The 25,492-nt window shown below is 43.8% G+C and overlaps 1 protein-coding gene across 1 annotated transcript in view; it reads left to right on the forward strand.

The window, feature by feature from the left end:
• Positions 1 to 25,492, forward strand: part of DNAH9 (dynein axonemal heavy chain 9) — a 310,542-nt gene that overhangs the window by 218,885 nt on the left and 66,165 nt on the right. The window contains exons 49-52 of the mRNA XM_082440696.1: positions 1,371 to 1,631; positions 12,554 to 12,979; positions 20,300 to 20,419; positions 22,417 to 22,605. Coding sequence (XP_082296822.1) covers positions 1,371 to 1,631; positions 12,554 to 12,979; positions 20,300 to 20,419; positions 22,417 to 22,605 — 996 coding nt within the window. The remainder of the gene's footprint in view (positions 1 to 1,370; positions 1,632 to 12,553; positions 12,980 to 20,299; positions 20,420 to 22,416; positions 22,606 to 25,492) is intronic.

Consider the following 25,492-nt stretch of genomic DNA (forward strand, 5'->3'; position numbering starts at 1 on the left):
CTTAGGCCAATGCTTCTCAAACCTAGGTGGGCATCAGATTCACCCAGAGGGCCTGTTAAAACACAGATCGCAGGGCCCCACTGCCAGAGTTTCTGATTCAGTAGGTCCAGAGTGGGCCTGAGAATTTGCATTTCTAACAAGTACCCAGGTGACGCTGATGCTGCTGGTCCAAGGACCACATTCTGAGAACCATCACCGTCTACTGAACACGTGGAAAACCATTCATCCCTCCCCAGCTGATCAGGGAAAGAGAAGGTTTCCTGAGAGCCGACATCCCCGTCACTTCATTACTGCCTCCGAATGCACATGAATATGGAGGCTGGGCAGGGAACCCAGCTGGTCGGGACCATCGGAATCCTTGCTGTCCCATTTCAACCTGGTCATCTATTTCTTGAAAGGATTGTGGAAATAGATGAAGACGAACCAAATGAGAACACTCAGAGGCTCTTTGTTCAGAGCCTGCTCTAGCAAGGGCGTCAGCCACCATTGTTCGCACTTTGGCAGAGACACAAAGGCAGGCAGAGGAGCGGGAAAGCTTGATAGTGGGAAGAAGGGAGCGTTCCTGGATGAAGGCTGTTGGCCCTTGGAAGCTGGAGGAGGGCTGACTGGAAGCAGGGCACCCTGTGTGATTGGTTAGGGGTATGTGTGTTTGAATTTCTCTCATTGGTCCTACGTTGGAAGCAGGGACAAAATTAAGAAAGTTGTCAGTTATTAATCAAGTCCTGGCCATCTGGGGCTGATTGTTACAGAGGTTGTTGTCTGTCTTCCTGGACTGTTGCTTAGACAGTGATCTGACTTCCTACAAGTATGACTTATAGCAGGCTGGCTTCCTGAGCTGGTTATTGTAGATAACGGGCTGGTTTCCTGGGCTGGTTACTGTGAGTTCTGGTTCAGAGTTCTACTTTTATGGTCCAGTCACTGTCTGTTCATATATTCCATCTTTCAGGATGCACAGTGGACACTCACTTTTTATAGTTTGCTAAATCCTTGGTGCGTTCCACATTGGCCAATTTCAATTAAAGAATGCCTGGTTTTTATTAAGGGCCTACTATGTGCAAAGTGCTATGTTAGGCATGTGAGGTTTTATAAGATATAGGCACCAATGTCAGTGAGAAGCAGCCTATGTCATTTGGGCATCAAGGAGAAAGAAAGGTCAGGGCATGTGTTGCTTAGAATCTTCTACCACATTTACTGCAGAGGGGAGAGGCAGAGGGAGGCCAGGGTTCCTTTTCTTTCCCAGGTCAGGGAGCTTGGTCCCAGCTGAGATCTCAGCTTTGCACCTTTGCCTCAGGAGTCGGCATTCTTCTCTGCTCTGCAGGGTCAGACCCCCACAGTCATGTCTGAATAAACCTGCTGCTTCTCTGCTGCAGGTGGACGATCTGAAAGCCAAGCTGGCTGCCCAGGAAGTGGAACTGAAACAGAAGAATGAAGATGCAGACAAGCTGATTCAGGCGGTGGGCGCAGAGACAGACAAGGTGAGCAGAGAGAAAGCCGTCGCAGACGAGGAGGAGGAGAAGGTGGCCCTCATCACGCTCGAGGTGACGCAGAAGCAGAAGGACTGTGCGGGAGACCTGGCCAAGGCAGAGCCGGCGCTCACGGCCGCCCAGGCAGCCCTCAACACCCTCAACAAGGTAGGAGGGACGTCTGCGTGCTTGCTCATCCCTCGGGGCAGGAGCAGGCTCTCCTCTGACCCAGAGGCAACCTGGTTCCCTCCTGTTCCAGAGAGATGCAAAGGCAAAGTCGGGAGGGCTTGGCTGGGACCAGCTGTCACTGGTGTATTCATTAAGCAAATAAACATTTATTTAAGCTGACTGTATGTCAGGATCCACGAGCTACCAATGAAATCCAAGAGACGTGGGTGTGAGAATCAGTCAGGACAGGAGAGGCCAACTGGTCCAGCCTCCTCGCTTCACTGATGAGAAAGCCAGGGCCCAGAGAACTGACTTGCCCAGGCTCACAAACCTCAGTGTTAGAGCCAGGCTTGAGCTCACATCTTCAAAATCCAAGCCCAGAGATCTTCCAGCTATGCAGCCCATGGTCATTTTACCCGTTATGTACTATAGGACACATGAGCCTTTTAGGACCCTATGAAAATATTTAAGATATGAGACTAAAAAGATGTTGTCTCCAAAATATGAGAAAAAAACTCTACAAAATCAAACTTAGCAAGTATTCAGGTGTCAACAACATGCAATTGTGTGTCAACTAAATTCAACTCATATACATGACCTTTTGGTGGAACAACCATGACTCTTGAGATGTATTCATAGGCAGTTTTATTCTGGTTCCCTTTAAATGTGTTCTAGGTGTTGGGAGGAGCATGTGGTTACTACTTCTTCCTCTTATAGTTTTCACAATTAACCTTCTTTCCTATTTGGATGACCATGGCTGCAGGGGTAAGGGAGGCAGGCGGAAAAGGGGGCAGACAGACTCATGTCACCAGGAGTTGGCATCAGAGAGGGACTGAAAAGCTGACCGTTTATCGGGATGCTCACATCAGCTCTTTGGAGACCCTCCCCCAGTCACAGGGATCTTTCCCTGCAGGTTGCTTTCTCCTCCTTCTCCTGAGAGTCTAGCTATTCACTTGCCCATCACGTGGGTGACTTGGTCAAGGTCTAGGGCAGCCTAAGCGAGGTGTGCCGTGCCAGCAGGTCACCTCTGCTCCGCGGGAGACACCTGAGCCTGCTTTCTCCAGACAGGCTCTGAGAGCACTGGCCACCTGTGCAGTGAATTACCCTAGTTCCACTGTCAGGGGACTAGCCTGGTACCCTCACCCTGTAGATTTCTGGGGTGTAAGTTAGGTCCCAGTCCACTGTGTGACTCAAGTTGTGCGGGAAGCGTTTAAGCTCTCTGCGTGGTCTCCTTAAAGCCCCCTTCTCTCTAGACTCGATGTGAAGTGCAAATGCCCCCCATCCTCTCTTAAAGGCAGAGTGGGTGGGGCTCAGCAGCAGTTCTCACTAAACATTCTCTCTTAATCTTCGATCTCCTGACTCCTTTATACCCTCAATGCAAGTGAAAGGTTTAAGAGTCAAAACGCTGTGGTCTATTGAAACCTTCTTTTATTAGTTCTGTGTAACCAACTCACACCTCACTTTGGAAGGAAGCATCTCTTGACTTAGGGCCTCAGAAAATCTGAGACTGAACTGGGGACCTTGTAAAATCCTGTGACGTATACTTATGTATAAAATGTATTTAATGTGAGATTAAATACTAAATGCATCTTAGTATTTTTTTTATGATGTGGGGTGAAAAATCCCTAAAAGGAAGGACCTAGAAAGGCCTTAAGTGGGCCTCTACCCTAGAGAACACAAGATTCCTCCAGGAAAGTTTTGGGTATCCTCAGGTGGACGGGGAATCGGAGGTGTAGCCCAATTATGCTACCGCTTCTCAGCCTGAACGTTTTAATACAGCCGGGTCTGTGTCTCCCTGACCCCCCCGTAGCAGCATCTCAACCGCCAGGCCTTTGATTAGACATCACTTCACTGCCGCAACCTAGGATTCCCTCTCCTTTCATCTCACTCTGTCTAAATACGACCCATATTTCAAAATCAAACTTACATTCGAGATCAGTCTCTCCCTTTTCTGACTTCCAGAGCACAAAAGAGAGACCACTTTATTTATTCACCCTCTTGTAAGTGCTCGTTGATCATTTCTTGCCAAGAAGACTAATGTCTTTCATAAGATCTTTTGACACAGGGATTGTATTTTCGAAGATGAGCTGAGTCCAAGTCCTGGCTGAACTATTCACTGCATGTGGCTCTAGGAAAGATTTTTTCTTCTCTGAGCGTCCGTTTCCTCACCTGTAAAATGGAGGTAATAGTAATATAGTCCCCATCAGGTTGTTATAAGGATTCAATGTGATAAGGTATGAAAAGTAGCTAACAGATGGCAGCCATTCAGTAAACGTTTGTTGTGGTTGATGATGTCATTATAACAGTGTTACCTCGTCTGTTTCCACAACGCTGGAAACAGCAAAAGCCCATAAATACTCCTGGTTAATTTGTTGGCTGATTAGTTAGTTGATCATTGTTGGTAGAAATAATCACATAGAGATGTAACTCATGGAAGTAATGGAATAGAATTCTGAAAATAGCACTGGATTTGAAGTCTAGATATCTCTACCCCAAAGGGAGTGAAACTCATTTTTAATGAGTGCCTACTATGTACCAGGAAACATGATAGGTGCTTTCTTTTAACTGGCTGTGGAGCCTGGCACTAGTCACTGAACTTCTTAATCCCTCACTTTCTTTTCTCTGTTACAAAGAAAGGGGCAAATAGGAATTAATGGGCTCTTTATCTCACGCTCCCATCCAATCTATTAGCAAGTTCTATCCATTCTACTTTCAGAATATATCTAGAATTCAAATGCTTTATATCATCTCTACTGCTGTCACCCTGGTCCAAGCCACCATCGTTTCTTCATTGGACTATTGCAATAGCCTCTCACTTGGCCTCCCTGTTTACAGCCTTGCTCCAGTGCTGTCTTTGCCCATTGCAGCTGTCTGAGTGACCTTTTTAAGACAACAGTTTGACCACATCATCCCTCTGTTCGGAATCTTCCATTGGCTTCCCATCATATTCAAGATTAATTGACATAGGTGTATGGGTTTATTTCTGGGCTCTCTATTCTGTTCTATTGATCCATATGTTTGTTTTTGTGCCAATACCATGCTGTTTTGATTACTATAGCTTTGTAGTATTGTCTGAAGTCTGGGAGGGTTATGCCTCCTGCTTTGTTCTTTTTCTTCGGGAAGAGAATTGCTTGGGCAATTCTGGGTCTTTTATGGTTCCATATAAATTTTAGGATCCATCATATTCAGAATAAAATCCAAAGTTGTCACCATGGCCTGCAAGGCCCTACGTGATTTTGCCTGGTTCATCTCTTCTACTATACGGTCTACACCCCAGTCACTTCTCTCCCAGTTGTCACTCCAGTCACCCACACTGACCTCCTCACTGTATCTGAAACACTTCCAGCACAACATCAGCCCAGGGCCTTTGAACGAGAAATTGCTTCTGTGTGGAATGTCTTCTCCCAAGTATCTCCATGGTTACCTCCTCTTTCGGATATTTGCCTAAAAGTTTACCTTATAAGGAAACAAACAATGAAAGTATTTATTAATTTCAGAAAAAAATTAAAGGTATACAAACAAGAAAATACAACCCAAGGTAACCAATGTTTATAATTGTAGTCATGTACATACTGAATTTGAACTAAAATTTTGATGTGACCATAATGGGGGGAGGACCTTAGGAGAGAAAAGAGGACAATAAAAATAAATAGTCACACTCTACAATAGGAAGTCTCTCAAGAGCATCTAAAATGAAGTACATAGCAGCATCAGTGTATCCATTATCAATAAGGCATGAAATCTAAAAGGAGTGATGGAAGAATTTGTAAGCGGTGGCTTCTGGAGAGCTAGAGTTGGGGGCGGGGAGTGGGCATGGTTTTGTTCTCAGCCTAGTAGCTCTGAACTGTGTATGGACTCCATTAACAGAAATAAAAGTTTAAAATTTTCAGTGGCTGGAGAGCACAGAAAAGGGCATATAGCTAACCACCTGGCCAGGTAGAAACTAGGGAAGAGAAACCCCGTGACACAAGGGCCACAAGGATGAGTGTTTCACTAGATGGACCAGGAGGTAGAAAAGCCCATCCCAGAAAGGAACAATGTTTGTAAGACACAGGTGCATGAAAGGGTGTGGTGTGTCTGAGCCGAAGGTGCACAGGCAACATGCGGATGAGTCTCTAAAGGTGGCTCGAGCGTGATCAATAACAGCCCATGGCATCACTAAGAAGTTTAACTGTGGACCAGTGTTTACAATCTGCAGGATACAACTGATTCATGGGTCTCAGACAGCAATTTTTAACGTGAGGTGTAATTGACATATAACATTATAGGAGTTTCAAGTGTACAACGTACCGATTCGATACATACAAATGTGTTGCAGAACGATCAGCACAGTAAGCCTGGTCAGCATCCGTCACCACGCATGGTTACAATGTTTTCCTTGTTTTTTGTTTTTAAGATTTACTCTCTTAGCAGCTTTCAAATACACAGTACAGTGTTATTAACTGTACACACTGTACCTTACCATCCCTAGGATTCTTTATCTTACATCAGGAAGTTTGTACCTTTTGAACTGCCTTCACCCGCTTCTCCCAGCTGCCCCCACCCCCGCCCCGCCTGGTGAAGCAGAATGGATCAGACTGTACTGCATGTGACAGGGGAGGTATTGCTTCATGTACCCAAGGACCCCTCAAGTAGCCTCAAATTTTTCTGCGTTCACAGCACTCTGGTATTTAAGGACCACATCCCTATTTTCTCATCATTTTCAAAGTTAACAATAAATCTTTAGTTAATACATAAATCAGAGCATGGTAGTAAGTCTCTGTACATTTTAAGTCTCTGCTTTGGCAGTTTTATTTCACTTTTATAGCGAAACTGAAATAAATCCAGTATAACTTTTCCTGCCTTAGTTGAAGAATGGTTTTGCTTACAATTTCATGGCCTTTTTTTTTCTCCTTACAGAATTACTTGGAATTTTCTATTTATTTCCTATGGATTTTTTATAGTAAACTTATTTTTTATTATACAAATAACATATAATGGCATTTTTGGTGTTATGAATAATTCAAATAGTATGGAATATATAGGGTAAAATATAAAGTCACCCTTCTTTCCACTCCAGCCCCAGTCCTCTCCCAAAAGAAAACTCCTGGAAGAATTTGAGCTGTATCTAGTCCAGCAATTTTTCTATGTATTTATATTTGTACAAATGCACATATAAAATATGTCATATTTTAAATACAAATGGATAATGGAAACTTACTTTTCTTCGTGAAACAAGACTATTTCATGCCAGTACATACATTGAATCTTGTTGATTTAATGCTTTGTAGTATTCTAGGCTATAGTCGTACTCTATTTCATTTAGCCATGTATCTACTGTTGAGTGTTTAATTAGTTTCTCTCTTTTCTCCAATACAAATATCCTTGTGCATACGTCTTTACTGCATATGTGCAAATATTTCTCTGAGCCAAATTAGAAGTACAATTGTTTGGTAGAACAGCATGGCAGGCTGAATCATGCCTCCTCCACCCCCAAAGATACTCACGTCCTAACCTCTGGAACCTGTGAATTTTACTACGTATGGTGACAGTGACTCTGTAGGTATGATTAAGTCAAGGATCTTGCAGTGGGGAGATTACCCTGGGTTATCCAGGTGGGTCCTAAATGCCATCACAAGGGTCCATAGAAGAGGGAGACAAGAAGGTCGGAAGGAGAAGGTGGTGATGTGGTGACAAGAGCAGGGGGTGGACACAGCTGATGTGCTGTGGGGCCTTGAGCCAAGCAATGCGGCCGACCTCCAGAAGTAGGAGCAGCAAGGAGCAGTCTCCCCTCCAGCCTCCAGAAGGGACCAGCCCTGCCAGCATCTTTAGCTTAGGACCCCTCACCTCCAGAACTGTAAGATAATAAATTCATGTTGTTTTAAGTCACCACGTTTGTGGTAATTTGTTACAGAAGCAATAGGAAACTCATATAAACAATATTCTCTTTTTTTATATAAATAATGCTCAATTTCTGTCCAAAATAGCTCTTCTCATTTACAGTTATAAACACTGCTTTCCCCACACCTTTGCCAATCTTAGATATTTTCAATTATCCTAATTTTTCTCAACAGGAGAGCAAAAAATTTTTCATTTAAAAAAAATGTAAATGGTTTGACTCTAATGAAACTGGGCAGCGTTTCAAATATTTAGATTTCTTCCTTTGTCCATTATTTGTACAGATTCTTTGTCCATTTTCTTATGAGATAATTTCCCTTTTCCTAATTGATTTACAGGGTTTTTAAAATAAATTCTTACTATATGTCTTGGTATATATGTTGTAAATACTTTCTCCCTATCATTTGACTTTTAACTTAATATTAACAAGTTATATAAAAAGTAGATTTTATAATTAAATGATTTTGAGAATTCTAGGGTTACAGAGTTTAACAGACTTCTTTCCTACAGGACTTTTTAAGCCCTTGATTATGTGATAAGTTTGATACTAAAAGTGATAGAGAGAGCACAAGAAAATAAAACAGATTAATCGAATTTATGAATAGTGATATAAGGCATCCATATGAAATGCTAGTAAATCAAATCCAGCAATTTATTCAAACAACAATATGCTACCAACTGATAAGTTTTCCTTACATAATACTACTCCTGTAAACATACCCAATCATAGGTCAAAGAAGAAAAGCTCTGTAGTCATTTTGAGAGATGTCAGAATGGTACTCAACACACTTCAACATCCATTCCTATTAAAACTCTTCGTAAAGTAGGAAAAAAAGGATATTTGGATATTTTGCTAACACACAGCAATCAATCTCAGTCCAGGAGCAAAACATCCTGTCTAATGGTAGAGCATTAGCGGAATTCCCATTAACATAGAAAAAACACGATAATGACCCCCTTCGCTGCTATTATAAAACAGTTATCCTAAAATTTCTAGCCATGCAATAATAAATGAAAAATGGTAATCATGTAAATGTTGTGAAGTACCAGACAAATGTATTATTTTTCATAGATGTCATAAAAATGTAATAAAACAAATAAGAGAGAAGACTTAAGGGCCCATTACAAAATTTAATAGCTTCCCTAATATCAGCAGTAGCCAGTTAGAAAATATAATATTTTCAAGATAACAGCCAAAACACATGGTACAAATAAACATAAATAAATTTATTGAAACTTTGTGAAGAAAACTACACATCTTTGTTGAGTAATATAAAATATAAATAGGCAAATAGATGTACCAAGTTTGTGTAAGGGAAGAGTTAATATTATAAGGATGTCACTATTCCTCAAATAATTTATAAGTTAAATGTAAGTCTAATTTAATTCCAGTGTTTTTTTTGGCTTATTTATTTCTAATGTCATTAAAAGTTCATATCATTTAAACAGCTATTAAAAATTTAACAACCTAGATGCCCAACAGTATGGGGTTGGCTAAATAAATTATGGACCATCTAAATGAGAGAAAATTGTGCATACTTTATTTAAAATCATGTTTTGCAAAAATAATTCATGACATGAAAAAGTTTAAGATACAATTTTCAGTGAAAGCCAGGTTTGAAAAAATAATGTAAACAATGATTGATATATGTATATGTGTGTGTACATATATGTATATGTATATATAAATGAATGAGCCAGATATATACCACATTCATATATGTTCACGCATCTTTCTTTTCTGTGTCTCTCTGTTAGTCTATCTGTTAAGTACATATAATGAAACACACCAGCACATAACTAATGTTTATCTCTAGGAAGTAAAATCAGGAGTGATTCTGGCTTTCATCTTCATCTTTGCTAAGTATTTCACAATAAATAGTTATTCTTTTAATAAAAGGACAAAGCAGTGTTACCTAGTAAACCAGTGAACAATAAGAAACAAACTGTAAAAGAACTAGAAAAATTATTATAAGGTCAGGTCAATTTTCATATGTATATGAAAGACGCTTCTAAGCATAAAAACAAAGGATGATAGCATGATATCATCTGGAAAAGGATTATTCAATTGGGCTACATAAAAACTAAATTTCTACGTGTCACAGAATATCATAAACAAATTTTTTTAATTAAAAAAAAAAGAGTTAGCATCCTCATATATATGTGAAGAGCTCTTATGAATCGTGCTGGAATCTGGCATTTGTGCCTGCCCCCGCCTGCACATTTACGCTCTGCCCTTCCCCAACGTGCAATGGCAGTTTCTCTAAGGCTTTCCCAGGTCTCCCTCCCTAGCCAAAGTGGCACCATCATCCCTCAAGAAACCGCTATCCCATTAGCCCTGTTTTGTTTTTTTTTTTTCAGAGCACTTCTCACTATCCAATATATCAAAGGTTGACCTCTTTTTCTGCCCACCTCTCCACATGCATGAGCAAAAGGACTTTGCCTTTCTTATTTACCACTGTATCCCCATTTGCCAAATGAATGACTGTGCAGACACATTTATTCACTCAGCAGAGACTCCCTGACTGCCCTCCATGCCAGGCAGTGTTCTGGGTGCGTGTGGTGCACCCATGAACGAAGATGCTGCCTCTGTGAAGAGTCTATTCTAGCACAGGGGACGGGTGAGAGACAAGCAGCGTAATGAAAAAGCACTTTATACAATGTGTTAGAATGTGACAGATGCTGCAGAATAAAGAAAACCGTAGAGCAGAGTCAGGGGGAGCTCTGGGGCCAGGGTAGCTGGGGAGGGGATTGAGGAGGTGGGAGGTTGCAGTAATGAAGAAGGTGATGGGTGTGGGCCTCCTTGAGAGGGAGAAGTTTTTACTTGGAGAGGAGCGAATTCATCAGGCAGGTACCTGGGAAGAGCAGGCAAGGCCAAGGCATCAGCTAGAACAAGAGACCTAAGGCAGGGAGGGGAGTGTGCCTGATGCCGGCTCATTCAAAACCACGTCTGCCTTCTTCTGAGGAATGTCTCCTGCATCCTGTGTTCCTATTAGCAGTGCCACATCACCTGCCCCACGGTGACTGGTGACAGGAGCCCCACCTCACTGAACAAGATCATTTCCCAGGACCTTTTTATTTTGACTTGCGTTGGAGGAAAAAAATCTTCCTCCCTTCTAGTTGCAAAGTGATGGATGTGAGCCTGGAGCTGCGGCACCCCTTCCTCTCATTCGCTCGCTCAACACGCGTGTTGATGATGAGCACCTACTGTGTGCCAGTCTCCATTCTAGGCACGGGGGCTGCAGTGGTTAACGAGGGAGCTGAGTTCCCTGTTCGCATGAAGGAGAGGAGCATAGTAAGTCCAGAAGGAAACAGTGGTAACCTTTTCCGATTGCCCTCAGTTCTATGCAGGTCACCAGGGTGCTCAGATAGGCAGCGACTAGGAAGAGGAGGTTGGCGGGGAGAGTCTCTCTGCGTGGGGGGACTTCTGAACTGAGATTTGGGTGGATGAGAAGGGGTCAGCCAGGCAAATGGCACAGGAAGGAGGGTTGCAGGCAGGGGTCCTGAGGTGGGAAGTGGGAAGAGGTGAGTGTGCCCAGAGCTCAGTGAGAGCCTGGGGAAGTGGCCCAGGTAGAGGTCAGAGAGGTTAGCCGAGTGCCTTGCAACATAAAGAAGCTGGTTGGTAAAAAAGAAACTCCTGTACGTGGAGAAGCAGAAACAAGAGAGTCCAGAGAATCCTGCTGACGCAGTTCCAAACGCAGTTCCACGGGTCCTCACGTCCCATCCTCCCCAGATACATGAGCAAGAAAATCTGCCTTTGTACTTCAGCTAGGTTTTCTGTCTCCAAAACCAGAGCTGTGATTAATGTATAGATATATATGAATATTCAAAAAAACTGGAAGGAATTATGTTGAAATATTAACAATGATGCATCTGGGTTATAGAATTCAATTTCGTCTTTATACATTTTAATATTTTCTTAATTCAATGTGTTGAACATGCTTAACAAACTATTAATATTTTAAAATTGTGGGCTTTTCGTTTCTGATTGTATTTTCACACTTTGTCCTCTTTCGCCCCGGGGGAAACCACTAGGACAGGTATGCGAGCACATCTGCCACATCTGTGCTGTCCTTCCTTCCTGTCCCTGACAAGGCTGTCGTGACCCGAAGTACAAACCGTTGCAAGAATAAATGGAGCATCTTCCTAGGTGCTTCCATTAGGTGCTAGAAATAATCCCCTTCCTGTTTTGATTTCCAGGCCCAAGAGCGCCCCAAATTAATTTGGCACAAGGATCTAATCTTTGAAATTAAGATTTTCCCCCACTTAACAAAATCAGCCCCGAAAGCAAGTGCTTTTGAGGTCATATGCTCCTCATGGATGGTCACAACAAACTTTAAATCAACTTTATATGCATTTCTGACAAAATTTCACTTACAGATTTACTGCTCCCGACTTAACAGATGGAAACACCGAGGCCTGGGAAGTTCAAGTGGCTTTCCAGGGTCAGCCCTTTCAGCCATATCTTTCTAGAGCAAGTGAAACTTGGAGCACAGGACAAACCCATGTCTAGGCAGAGGCAGTGACGGCACAGGGTGTGCCTGGCTTTCTGTCTGAATTATTTCTTGGCAGAAAATGCCACTTTGCTCTCAGGACAGCCAGGTGCAGTTAGCACAAGCTCATGGAACAAAGCAGTTTAATTAAAGAAAAAAAATTAGTTGGGTTACAGTGCTATTCTCTTCAATCCAAGATGGAAATTAATTTATAATATCCTTGTCTTTTATTCATGGCATGCTGCATATTTCTGAGTATGTTGGCATCCTTATATTTTTCAGCTAAATGTGAAAAAATGGTGTGTTTCTGGTGGGCCACGAGTCAAAGCACTGAGAGAACCTAGCTGAGTCTCGGCTAACCATTCGGGGAAGTCTGAAGCCGCTGGGGAGTCGGTCGGTTCCCTTTTGATGAGTCATGATATTTAAAATTCCGAGGGCTGCCTCAGGCTTCAAAGCGGCCCTTTGAGATTGATCGCTCTGAGCCCGGCTCCATTAGTGGCCGAGGACAGAGAGGCATTCGTTTTCCTCTAATGACCTGCCTATCTCTTCCAGACCAACCTGACGGAGCTGAAGTCTTTCGGTTCCCCGCCGCCGGCCGTCAGCAACGTCAGTGCGGCCGTGATGGCTCTCGTGGCCCCCGGGGGCAGGGTGCCCAAGGACCGCAGCTGGAAGGCTGCCAAGGTCACCATGGCCAAGGTGGATGGCTTCCTGGACTCCCTCATCCACTTTGACAAGGAGAACATTCACGAGAACTGCCTCAAGGCCATCAAGCCATATCTGCATGACCCTGAGTTCAATCCCGAGTTCGTGGCCACCAAGTCCTACGCAGCCGCCGGCCTCTGCTCTTGGGTCATAAACATTGTGAGGTTCTACGAGGTGTTCTGTGATGTGGAACCCAAGCGCCAAGCACTGAGCAAGGCCACCTCGGACCTCGCTGCCGCCCAGGAGAAGCTGGCTGCTGTTAAAGCCAAGATCGCTGTAAGTGACCCCCACCTGAGACGAACAGCCGCTCCTCCAGGCCCCAGCGCCTCAGCCCTGATTTTTAAAGAAAACCAAACTGTTAACCAAAATCTCCTAATTTTTCAGTAGAGGCAACATTTTTTTAAAGACGTTTATTATTATTATTATTATTATTACTATTATTATTATTATTTTCGGTCACACCGCACAGCTTGTGGGATCTTAGCTCCCTGACCAGGGATTGAACCCACCCGGGCCCCCGGCAGTAGAAGCACAGAGTCCTAACCACTGGACCGCCAGGGAAGTCCCAGTAGAGGCAACTTTTATAATTTCTTCCTCAAACACTGTATAATCCAAACAAGACAGATCCACTGGACCATGGGTTTACGCTTTGGTCCTAAAAGGTTTTTTCCTTTTCCTCTGAGGAAAGAAAAGATGACAGATGGATACATATAATAAATGAACAGTATTATCCATGGAACCAGCTGCTATCTTATTAGCCACAATGAATCTAATATTTTTGCACATCTGATAGTTAAGAAGAAAGGGTCAAAAATGGGAGATTCTTTTTTTAAAGTTTATTTTATTGAAGTATAGTTGATTTACAATGCTGTGTTATTTTCTGCTCTACAGCAAAGTGATTCGGTTATACATGTATATACATTCTTTTTCATATTCTCTTCCATTATAGTTTATCACAGGTTATTGAATATAGTTCCCTGTGCTCTACAGTAGGACCTTGTTGTTTATCCATTCTATACGTAATAGTTTGCATCTGCTAATCCCAACCTCCCAATCCATCCCTCCCCCACCCCTCCCCCTTCCTTCCTGTCCCTGACAAGGCTGTCGTGACCCGAAGTACAAACCGTTGCAAGAATAAATGGAGCATCTTCCTAGGTGCTTCCATTAGGTGCTAGAAATAATCCCCTTCCTGTTTTGATTTCCAGGCCCAAGAGCACCAGAAATTAATTTGGCACAAGGATCTAATCTTTGAAATTAAGATTTTCCCCCACTTAACAAAATCAGCCCCAAAAGCAAGTGCTTTTGAGGTCATATGCTTCTCATGGACGGTCACAACAAACTTTAAATCAACTTTATATACATTTCTGGCAGAATTTCACTTAACAGATTTACTGCTCCCAACTTACAGACGAAAACACCGAGACCTGGGAAGTTCAAGTGGCTTTCCAGGCATAGGAAACAAGTCTGTTCTCTATGTCTGTGAATCTGCTTCTGTTTTGTAGATAATTTCAAAAAATGGGAGATTCTTTTTCCCCTTTGAAATGTAGGTTTTAGCCACCTTTCCCCACCTTGTGCACCATTCTCTTCCATTCTGGCCACTGTCCGGCCCCCTCACTCTCAGCGGTGTGGATGTGTGGGCCTGCAGGGCATGTGTGATGCTACCTGCAGTGCTTTATAGAAGCTTGTAAAAGCATGTAGCATATTGTGGTTGGTGGTTGCGGGGGTCCCTTGGCCATAAATATAAAATTATTAGCCTCTTGTTCATATTTTGATTGTATGACCCTCACCCAGGATTGGGGGATGGAGGTGATTCTGGATTCACACCTTGAACTTCATCTTTGCCATTAAAATTGGTATCACCAAAGTGAGAGGTAGAAATCAGAATCCTGCAGGATGACATAGCAGCTGAAAACCCATCAGCAGACCTTCCAATCCATGCTGTGCTATTCACCGATGGGTGACCTTTAGAAAGGCCTTTCCAGAGCCCAAACTTCAGCTTCCTGAAGTAAAATGGACACAATAATAGTCCATTTTGGCTATTCATGATTTTGCCTTGAGGATAAAAGGAAAGAAGGCATGTAAAGCACAAGCCCAGAGCCCAGCCCACAGGGACACAGGGAACTGCCGCCACCACCAGGGTTCCGATGACCACTGACCCCTGCTTTCCCTCCACCTCCTCCTCCTCCTGCATGTGCCATCGTGTGCAAGCCCTGGTCATCAGTCACTACCGTGATCAAGTTCAAGCCAAAACATCCCCTGGATCTTTCATTTCTACACGTGCATTCCAGGCAAATAAGATTCTTACTGCAAGTTTCTCATGATGATAAAAAGGGTTTTACAAATTGTGAAACGGGAGATTGCAGACATGCCACATGCTTCAAGTTTCACGGGTTTATTGATCGATAGACTAAATTCTATGGTTAAAGGCTCTAGTTCAAAGATCCCCGCAGCCAGACTCTCTATAAAGAAGAGATGCTTTGGCAAAGCAGCTAATCTCTCAGTACGTTTGCTTTATAAATCCAGATGTTCATGGACCAGTTTACTGATAATCACGCTCACAATGGCCCACTTGAAAGAATACCAAGGGCAGAACACTAACATCCCCTTGACTGCTTTTGGAGAGAAGAGACCTTCTGATAATTTTCATATTCTTCAGTCTCTCCTGGAAAAGTGTTGCGAGAACTGCATTTTCAAAGATCTCTTTCTTAAGTTATTTTAACTAAAGGAACATCTGGGGCAGAGGGAATGTTTTCAAAATGTTTATACCTTTTTAGTAGCCAACATGCACACAATGGGCCCATTCAACCTGTGGAAGCCATCAGAATATTTTTAAAATACCTGGCTACCTTAGGAAGACACTTCTCTTCTGCCCAAATATTTTTTGAGAAAAAACGCGTTCTCTCTTTTAACAACCTCCTCTCCATCCTTTGCTTATCCACGTGCCTATCAGCATCCCAGGAGTGCAGACACTCCCCCACCAATAACGCCCGTCCTGAATACAGAAGCCCACCCAGGACAGGAAAGTGCCTCCCTCTGTGCCCCTGAGGCCATCGCCAGACCTCTCCTGTTACACCCCCGCCAAGTCTTTTTCTTAGGATTTTAGGATAATTCCAAGTAAAGACTTTTATATTCAAGATGCATAAAGTGGAAAAAAAAGCATCTTCCAAAACAGATTCTACAAGGTAACTTCAACTTGATTTTATACATATAATTAAAATACACACAAATATGAATAGTGGTGGTTATCTCCTGGTGGTAGATTTTGCATGGTTTTGTTCACGTGCATTTTCTTTTTTTCTATTAAGAACACAGTTTCTTTCCTTCTATTAAGAACGTGACAATTTATAAAAATAATAGTAATAAAAACAAGGAAGGCATCTTCATCCAGCATTTACTCACACATAAGTAAAATATCAGAGAGTAGAGAAGAGCTTCAAATGAAAAATGGCAGTCTCCTGCCCTTTTCCTTCTTTTGTCTGTTTCTTCTGATTGTTGATACCACTCAGAGCTTGCTACCTAGTGGCTTAAATGTGTTTTATTTGGCCTGCACAATGTGTTTGCCAAAGATTTAATTAATTGCCAATATTTAAAACAAAAATTCTGATTTCTGGCCGGTCTTATAATAATCAGAAGACTCCTGAATATCACTAACCGACCCTGGAGTTAAGCAGTGGCTTCTCACTCAAGCAGGCAGTTTTGCTGCATTTAGTCCAGTCACCACCGGCCCCTATTTTTTTTAACATTAGACTCATCTGACTAGTTTACATCATCTTCCTGGGCTGCTCATCTGAATTTCTGACCCTTGTCTGTGTGCTGTGCTGCATCCCTGTTCTTGATGTGTCTTCTTCAGGCAGTTGACTTTCTGCTACACGAGGCTTGAAGACATTCTTCCCTATCTTCTCATCATGACAGCAACTATGTTTTTCTGACGTGACCTTTACTTCTTGTTCAGTCATATGGAGGCCGCTTCCTTGGAGCTCTCGGTGTTCAAGATGAAATTATTACCCTTTCCTTCAGCTCATCCCCCTCCTTCCTCTCTCCAACTTCATTATCATTATTTATCGTTACTTTTGCTTTTGAATCACCAGCACTGAACATATCTACATGGCGTTCTGTAACCAAAATTAATTGTCCCCTGCTCTCTCCACTGACTGATTCAAAAAATCAGTAAATTCTGTGTTCATATTCTATGAACCTGTCTATATTGTTCATAGAAGATCTCAGTGCTGTTATACTTACTTTCTTACATACCTTTCCCCCTGGACTTTCTTCTCTCTCTCCCTCTTTCTCTCTCTCTTCAATTAGTTCCTCTGGCATAGCCTTATTTTTTAAAACTCTCCAGTCAATCCAGTGTTTTACTGAGTCCCCTTTTGCCCCCAAGACTTTTCTCTCTTGTCCCCAACTTAAAGCTCCAAACAGTTTTGGAGAGTAATCACGTTCACTGCTCTCTTGGGTTCATTCCAATGACTTCTGGACCCCATGGCTTCTTTCTTAATTTCTTCTCTTGTTTTGCTATGGCTTGTTCTTAAGTAACTTTCTCAGAAATGTTACATAAGAGGTAAATTTTCTAATGTTCCAGTTTGGACGTATCTTTTTATTTTTAAACTGAATTGACTATTTTGCTGTGTATTAAATTCTGATGCTAATTTTTTCCCCTTAGAACACTGAATGCTTTATCTTTTTGTCTGCTGAGAAGTCTGATGAACAGTCTGGATGTGCTGTGTTTCTGCCTTTCTGGAAGTCTTTCAATTTTTTCTTTATTCTTGGTGTCTGAAACTTTACATGGGTGTGCTTAGCTGCCATTCTTTTTTTATTCATTGTGCTTGGCATGTAGAGACTTATTTTCTTCAGTTCCACAAGGTGATTTTATATCTCCCTTCTGTTTCCTTTTTAATCTCATTTTCTGGAATGCATATTGGTTGGGTATTGGACCTTCTGATGGGTCATCTATTTTCTCTTATCTTTTTGTCACTTTATGCTTTCTTATTCTATCTAGATTTCCTCAAATTCATCTTTTAATTTATTGAATTTATTATTTTTTACATTAACAATAAAGGTTATTTCTACAAGTTTTCTTTGTTGTTGTTCTCTTTTCCTTTTATTAGCATCCTCTTGTTTTATGGATGAAACCTCTTGAATCTCCCGGAGAAACTAATTATGAAGGGTTTTATGCTTTGTTGCTGTTTTTTTGAATAAAGTTCTCTCTTTTTCCCAGGTCATTTTTTCCTTCTTGTTTACCTTTAATCTAGGCTTTAATCAAATGTCTTCTTCTCCTTTCATGTTTACAAGAGTAGTGATCGAAAGCTGAGTATAGCTCTGCAGACAAGGGCAGATCTGGCAGACTGGCAGAATTTGTTTTCTAGATCAGATGAGTTATGGTGGATGCAGCCTATTACTTGTTGTATTTATTTCTGCTGTACAGCAAAGTGATTCAGTTATATATATATATGTATATACATACTTTTTAATATTCTTTTCAATTATGGTTTATCACAGGATTTTGAATATAGATCCCTATATACAATAGGACCTTGTTTATCCATTCTGTATGCATTAGTTTTCTGGATGCGTCTTTTTTTTTTTTTTTTTTAAATGGGAATTATTTATTTATTTATTTATGGCTGTGTTGGGTCTTCGTTTCTGTGCAAGGGCTTTCTCTAGTTGCGGCGAGCGGGGGCCACTCTTCATCACGGTGCGCGGGCCTCTCACTATCGCGGCCTCTCTTGTTGTGGAGCACAGGCTCCAGACGCGCAGGCTCAGTAGTTGTGGCTCACGGGCCTAGTTGCTCCGCAGCATGTGGGATCTTCCCAGACCAGGGCTCGAACGCGTGTTCCCTGCATTGGCAGGCAGATTCTCAACCACTGCGCCACCAGGGAAGCCCTGGATGCATCTTAAATGCCAGAACGTGGTGTCCTTTCTCTGCCACTGTTGACTCTCCTGCTGGTGACACAGGTGCCCGGTGGCATTGCATGGGGATGGAGAAGTGGGGTGGAGGATCAAAAGGCTTCCAGTTGACCGTCTTATTTTCAACATCCCCCTGCAGCTCACCTGACATTTCCAAATCCCCAGTGCATGTGAGGCTCTGCAGAGCTGGTCAGCTTCCCCCTTGGTGACTTGAGGTCTGCTCTACGTTGCAGTGTCCTCTGCCCTGCTCCAGCCGTTTCCACTGCTCTATCTGTGGTCTTCCATAGATCTATTGGAATCCCTCACCCTCCAGTGGACCTCAATATTTGCTTGATGTTATGGGCTTATGACGTTTTAAACTGCTTTGTAACCATTTTAGAGAAATCTCGGGAAGAAGAGGAGGTAAATGAATGTGGCCAGCCTGCCATTGTTAATTGGATGGCTCACCACCTACTTCTTAAGCTGCTTGGCTATATAGACTCGGCCCTTCATTTCTTTCTCTTGTGACTTGGTAATGACTGACAAAGCAGCCTGAAGCCCTGTTATTGCACAGACATGAGACATATCTGGAGGTGTCTGCCATGTGCCTAGGTGTCTTTGTGTATGCAAATATGCATCGTGGGGGCAGCAAAGACTGTGCCTTGAATTCTGAATTCTTAATAAATTTAGAAAAAATTGAAACCATGTCTTTTTTAAAAATGTTCCTCTACTTTGGGATAATTGGAGAGAATCGATGAGGTCAAGTGAAGTTGTCTTGCACTCCTGGGACCTTAAAGCAAAGGGAGGGGACTTCCCTGGTGGCACAGAGGTTAAGAATCCACCTGTCAATGCAGGGGACACAAGTTCGATCCCTGGTCCATGAAGATCCCACATGCCGCGGAGCAACTAAGCCCGTGCGCCGCAACTACTGAGCCTGCTCTCTAGAGCCCGCAGGCCACAACTACTGAGCCTGCGCTCTAGAGCCCGCAAGCCACAACTACTGAGCCCACATGCCACAACTACCAAAGCCACGTGCCTAGAGCCCGTGCTCTGCAACAAGAGAAGCCACCGCAATGAGAAGCCCGCACACTGCAACGAAGAGTAGCCCCTACTCACCACAACTAGAGAAAGCCTGCGTGCAGCAATGAAGACCCAACGCAGACAAAAATAAATAAATAAATAAAATGAATTTTTTTTTAAATTAAAAAAAAAAAAGCAAAGGGCAGACGTAGGTTGCAGACAGCCCAATTCCAGCCCACGAACCAGCCGCAGCAGACGGTGTGTGCTCCTCCCAGCACCCCCACCCTGGGATCCTACTGGCCATTTTCAGGCCTCCCCGGGCTTCAGTGAGCTTTTGCTTCTAAAAGCAGCACTTGTACTTTTTTGTCAGGCTACTGGAACCCCTTTTCCCCAAAACAGGGAGAGACAGAATTTAAGCCTCTCCCTCCTGGTCCGTCACCCCTCCTGGTCCTGGACCAACGACTGAGGTGCTGGATAGAAAAGCTCAGTCCTCTCACTTGCGTCGGGACCCTCTGGACTTCCACTGGGATCCACGTGAGGGCCCCCCTAGTTTGCCTTCCTTCCCCTCCCTGCCCGCCTTCCCCAGTCCCTTACAGCCCCCCCCAGGAGGCCTTCCTTAAAAATCCCCTCTCCGTGAACCCTATCTCTGAAGCACTGGAACTACTGACAGACGTTGTGTTCCTCCCTAAACAGCACCTTAATGAAAACCTGGCCAAACTCACGGCCAAGTTTGAGAAAGCAACAGCTGACAAACTCAGATGTCAGCAAGAAGCTGAAGCGACTGCAGGCACCATCTCCCTTGCAAACCGCCTGGTGAGTGTGGGCCTCCTCGGCGGGCTTTAATCACACGAGCTGAGCTTGGCAGGTGCCGCAGAGGTGCAAAATATTAATAGATGAGTAGCTGAGTGCCGCTTTGACTGGGGGGCAAATAATAAAATGCTCTGGGCTGCAGGGACTGACTCCTGAGAAAAGCGTGAGTGCACACCCTGGTCTGGTCAAAGGAGATTTCCCACAGGGATGGCCGGGAGGATGGGGCATTGGATGGATCAGGAAGCTTACGAGAGGTGTGACGTGCTTACATACAAGTGCATCAGCCAGAGGGAGCGTTTAAGGACAAAGCTTGCGTTCGACAGGCAAACCCTGAAGCTCTTACCTGTGGGATATTTGATAATAAGGGTGTGGACAGGATGAGGCACTGAGATAGAAGCAGAAAAGAACAAGACAGATGGTTGACCCTGAACATTGCTGACCATAACCTTGGTCTCTCCAGCAGGGCAGTCACTTACACGGCCACTTAGGGCTCTAAGAGCAAGTGTTCCAAGGGCAGGAAGTAGAAGGTCCCACTCTCTTAAGGCCTGGGACCAAAAGCCAGCACTACATCCTTCTTCTGCCTTCTACTGGCCAAAGCAGTGACAGATCCAGGCAGAGGGAGCACAGACCCAAGCTCCTGATGAGAGGAGTGTCAGAGGATTTGTAGCCTTTTTAATCCCCCATGGCTTATATTTCTCATCATGAATCAGCTAAGAGCCTGCAAAGCAGTGTCCGCGGGATGTGATTTCTCTTTATTGAGAGCCTTTACAGCACCTTCCTCCCCAGTGAAAGGAAGTGGAATCCATCCCTTTTCACATTTATTCCAGCCCCCATTTATGTATATAACAAAGCCAGGTTTCCTAACACTCACTGAATCGGCCGTGCTCCAGTAACAAGAGGCGAAGCCTCAGGTGTGTCTGTGCCCTTGTTTGTTGAACCTGCTGCTGCAGAGCTTTGAGATGATCGTCTTCACTGAACGGTGTGGTCTAGAGACAGCTCGTCCACTAACGTGCAGGAAGCAGTCAGGACCTCCCTGCCGGCCTGTCTTCCGTTCAGTTCCCTGTTTGGTTTCCAGAATTTCGCGCGGCCTTTCTCTGCCCGGCTGGAGCCTTTTCTGCGTTGGTCCTCGTAGGAGGCAGGTGGAGCTCTGCTGTAGGACTCAGGACAGACCAGCTCTGAAGCCATCCCCGCCCCCACCAACCTGGGGTGGCTGAAGTGTCAGAAGACAGGACACTTCGACTTTCTGGTCTTTATCTGTGCGATCTAAGATGGCGTGGGAATGTTCGGTGGGCAAGTCCCTCAGGTCTCCCAGCTCTGACATCCTAGGATGCCATCTTCCCAGGAAGAAAAGGATCAGTCATAGCACAGAAGCCAAGCTTCACCTCACAGTCCTCTGTAGACAGTGTCTATCCTCTGGGAGAGGGCGCCCCCCAACGTGGGCCTGCAGAGTCGGGCCCTGCTCTGCAGTCTTGGTACTTTGCACACACCCGTGTTTCAGTGCATCTGACTCTGTGTCTTAATTACCACGCCGATCTCCCCACCCACTGTGAATTATTTATAGTGCAATTGATTTTATTTATTTTCACATCTCCAGCATTTGGAGAGAAGAAGAGAGAGGTACATGATTTTCTGTTATGTTCTAAGGACCAGACACGGTACCAAGTGATGAACACACACGGTCACACTAAATCCTCTTCACGGCCCTTCGAGGTGGGCATATTCGTCTCCACACCTGTCAAGGGCAGAGCCTGGGAGCCTGCATTCAGGACCTGTCTCTCCACAGCCCACGTAACGCAGAGCAGAGAACAGGGGCTCGTTGACTGCAGTGTTCGCTGCAGCCGGTATAAACCCTCCTCCCGCATTGATCAGAAGGGCCACGTAAATGATGTCCTGAGTCTCCTGCGGTGAAGCGTGTGCCATGCATTCTCCGTGGCTGAATCGTGGCTCTGTAGCCTGTGGTATAACGTGTCTTCTCCCTTCTCTGCTCTTTGGAATGATAGGTGGGAGGACTGGCCTCTGAAAGCGTGAGGTGGACAGAAGCTGTGCAGAACTTCAAACAACAGGAAAGGAAATTATGTGGAGACATTTTACTTACGGCGGCTTTCATTTCGTACCTGGGCTTCTTTACAAGGAAATACCGGCGCAGCCTCATGGACGGGACCTGGAGACCCTACCTGAGCCAGCTGCAGGTGAGTCCAGCCCGCGTCTGTCCTGACGCCACCAGCCTGTGGGGACCGGGGAGCTCATGTGACGGTAATAACCCAAACCTCTGAGTCCCTCCTTGTGTTCTTCCCCCCACGACCACCTGAGTATCCCCTAGTGACCGCTGAGACCCAGGAGGGAGACCTGTGCGCCCATGTCCTTCCACACTGCCCTGCACCGTCCTCCACTGCCCTCCAGGCCACCTGAGCACAGCACCTCTCCTCTTCCTGGGTCTCCATGGGAACTCCGGTCCACCGCCCCCAGGCTGTCTCCTGACACTCCTCAAAACTATAAAACCCGAGGGGCACCAAACGCATCCCGTATCTCCCTCCAGCCTTCCTGCTCTGGTGCCAAACTTCATAGCGTTCCCCAAACGCTGCACCGCACCTTGTTACCGGGCCCCAAAGCTCCCCCGTCTGCATGTGTGACCCGCAGATACCCTTTATGAAAGCAGCTCATCTACTTTGGTCATGTGTACTCAGTTCTCGGTGTGAGCGGGAGGATGTTACTCTCGACTCCTCCCTCTACGCTGACATGGTGAAATGGGGAAATGCTAGTTCCCAACTGAAGAGGGTTCAGGATGTGTTACATCTTGACAGTTGCTCATCACTCACAGTCCTCAATGCACAAATATCCACTGAGTCTTCAGCGTGCCCTCCACGCCACTGGCAGGAGGTACAGAAGACACTCAAGACCGGGATGCTGGCAGAACATAGTCCAGTGGATGAGATGAGAGTCATAAAAAGCAGCTGCAGTGAGAGTCAGCACAGAAAGTTCACCACGTACAGTAAGGGTTATATTCCAGAATTCATTTGTAGGTGTTTCCTTGGAACATAAAGCCTATACTGTCTAGTGGTGGTTGGCTTAACAGATCAGCTCATAAAATCTCATTCACCTGATGATTTGCTGAATAGTGGTTTAAAAACTGTTACAGCATTGGGAAATAAAAGATAAAGCTGTTATTTATTCTCCTTGAACACTTGTGGAAAAGGAAATTTTTGAGAGGACGATCATTAGCTGAGCGAATGAAGATGAGGAGCCCAGTGGCCGCTCAGCAAGGATTTTTCTGGCTTTGTTTGTGGCTCTTAAGCATTTTTTTAAATAATTTTTTTCTACTTCATTGAGATATAATTGACATGTAACATTCTGTAAGTTTTAGATGTACGATGTGTTGATTTGATGCACGTATATTGTGAAATGATTACCACAGTAACTTAGTTAACACTTCCATCACCTCACACAATACCATTTCTTTTTTGTGATGAGAACATTTAAGATCTACTCTCTTAGAAACTTTCAAGTATACAATGCAGTATTAACTATAATCACCATGCTGTACACTAGAATCCCAGAACTTTTCTTATAATGAAAGTCTGTACACTTGGACCAACATCTCCCCATTCCCCCCACCCCCAGCCCCTGGCAACTACCATTCTACACTCTGTTTCTCTGAGTTTGGCTTTTTTAGATTCCACATATAAGTGAGATCATACAGTGTTTGTCTTTCTCTGACTTACTTCACTTAGCATAATGCCCTCAAGGTCCATCCATATTGTTGCAAATGGCAGGATTTCCTTCTTTCTCATGGCTCAATAATATTCCATGGTATATGTGTCATTCACATATATGCATACATATATATATGATTCATATGTCATATATACATATATATATATATATATATATATATATATATATATATATATATATGCACACCATGATTCTTTATCCATTAATTTGTTGACAGACACTTAGGTTGTTTCCATAGCTTGGCTATTGTGAATAATTCTGCAATGAACATGAAGTACAGATATCTCTTTGAGATAGTGATTTCATTTCCTTCAGATATATATCCAGAAGTAGAATTCCTTGATCATTTGGTAGTTCTATTTTTAATTTTTTTTTAACATCTTTATTGGAGTATAAGTGCTTTACAATGGTATGTTAGTTTCTGCTGTATAACAGAGTGAATCAGCTATACGTATACATATATCCCCATATCCCCTCCCTGTTGCGTCGTCTCCCTCCCATCCTCCCTATCCCACCCCTCTAGGTGGACACAAAGCACCGAGCTGATCTCCCTGTACTATGAGGCTGCTTCCCACTAGCTATCTATTTTACATTTGGTAGTGTATATATGTCCATGCCACTCTCTCACTTCGTCCCAGCTTACCCTTCCCCCTCCCCATATCCTCAAGTCCATTATCTAGTAGGTCTGCATCTTTATTCCATCTTGCCCCTAGGTTCTTCATGACCATTTTTTTTTGATTCCATATATATGTGTTAGCATACGGTATTTGTTTTTCTCTTTCTGATTTACTTCACTCTGTATGACAGTCTCTGGGTCCATTCACCTCACTACAAATAACTCAGTTTCGTTTCTTTTTATGGCTGAGTAATATTCCATTGTATATACATGTCACATCTTCTTTATCCATTCATCTGTCAGTGGACACTTAGGTTGCTTCCATGTTCTGGCTATTGTAAATAGAGCTGCAATGGACATTGTAGTACATGACTCTTTTTTTTTTTAACATCTTTATAGGAGTATAATTGCTTTACAATGGTGTGTTAGTTTCTGCTTTATAACAAAGTGAATCAGCTATACATATATCCCCATATCTCCTCCCTCTTGCGTCTCCCTCCCACCCTCCCTATCCAACCCCTCTAGGTGGTCACAAAGCACCGAGCTGATCTCCCTGTGCTGTGCAGCTGCTTCCCACTAGCTATCGATTTTGATAGTATATATAAGTCCATGCCACTCTCTCACTTCGTCCCAGCTTACCCTCCCCTCTCCCCGTGTCCTCAAGTCCAATCTCTACATTTGCGTCTTTTTTCCTGTCCTGCCTCTAGGTTCTTCATACCATTTTTTTT

The sequence above is a fragment of the Balaenoptera physalus genome (assembly GCF_965194825.1).
Source record: "Balaenoptera physalus genome assembly, chromosome: 20".
NCBI lineage: Eukaryota > Metazoa > Chordata > Mammalia > Artiodactyla > Balaenopteridae > Balaenoptera > Balaenoptera physalus.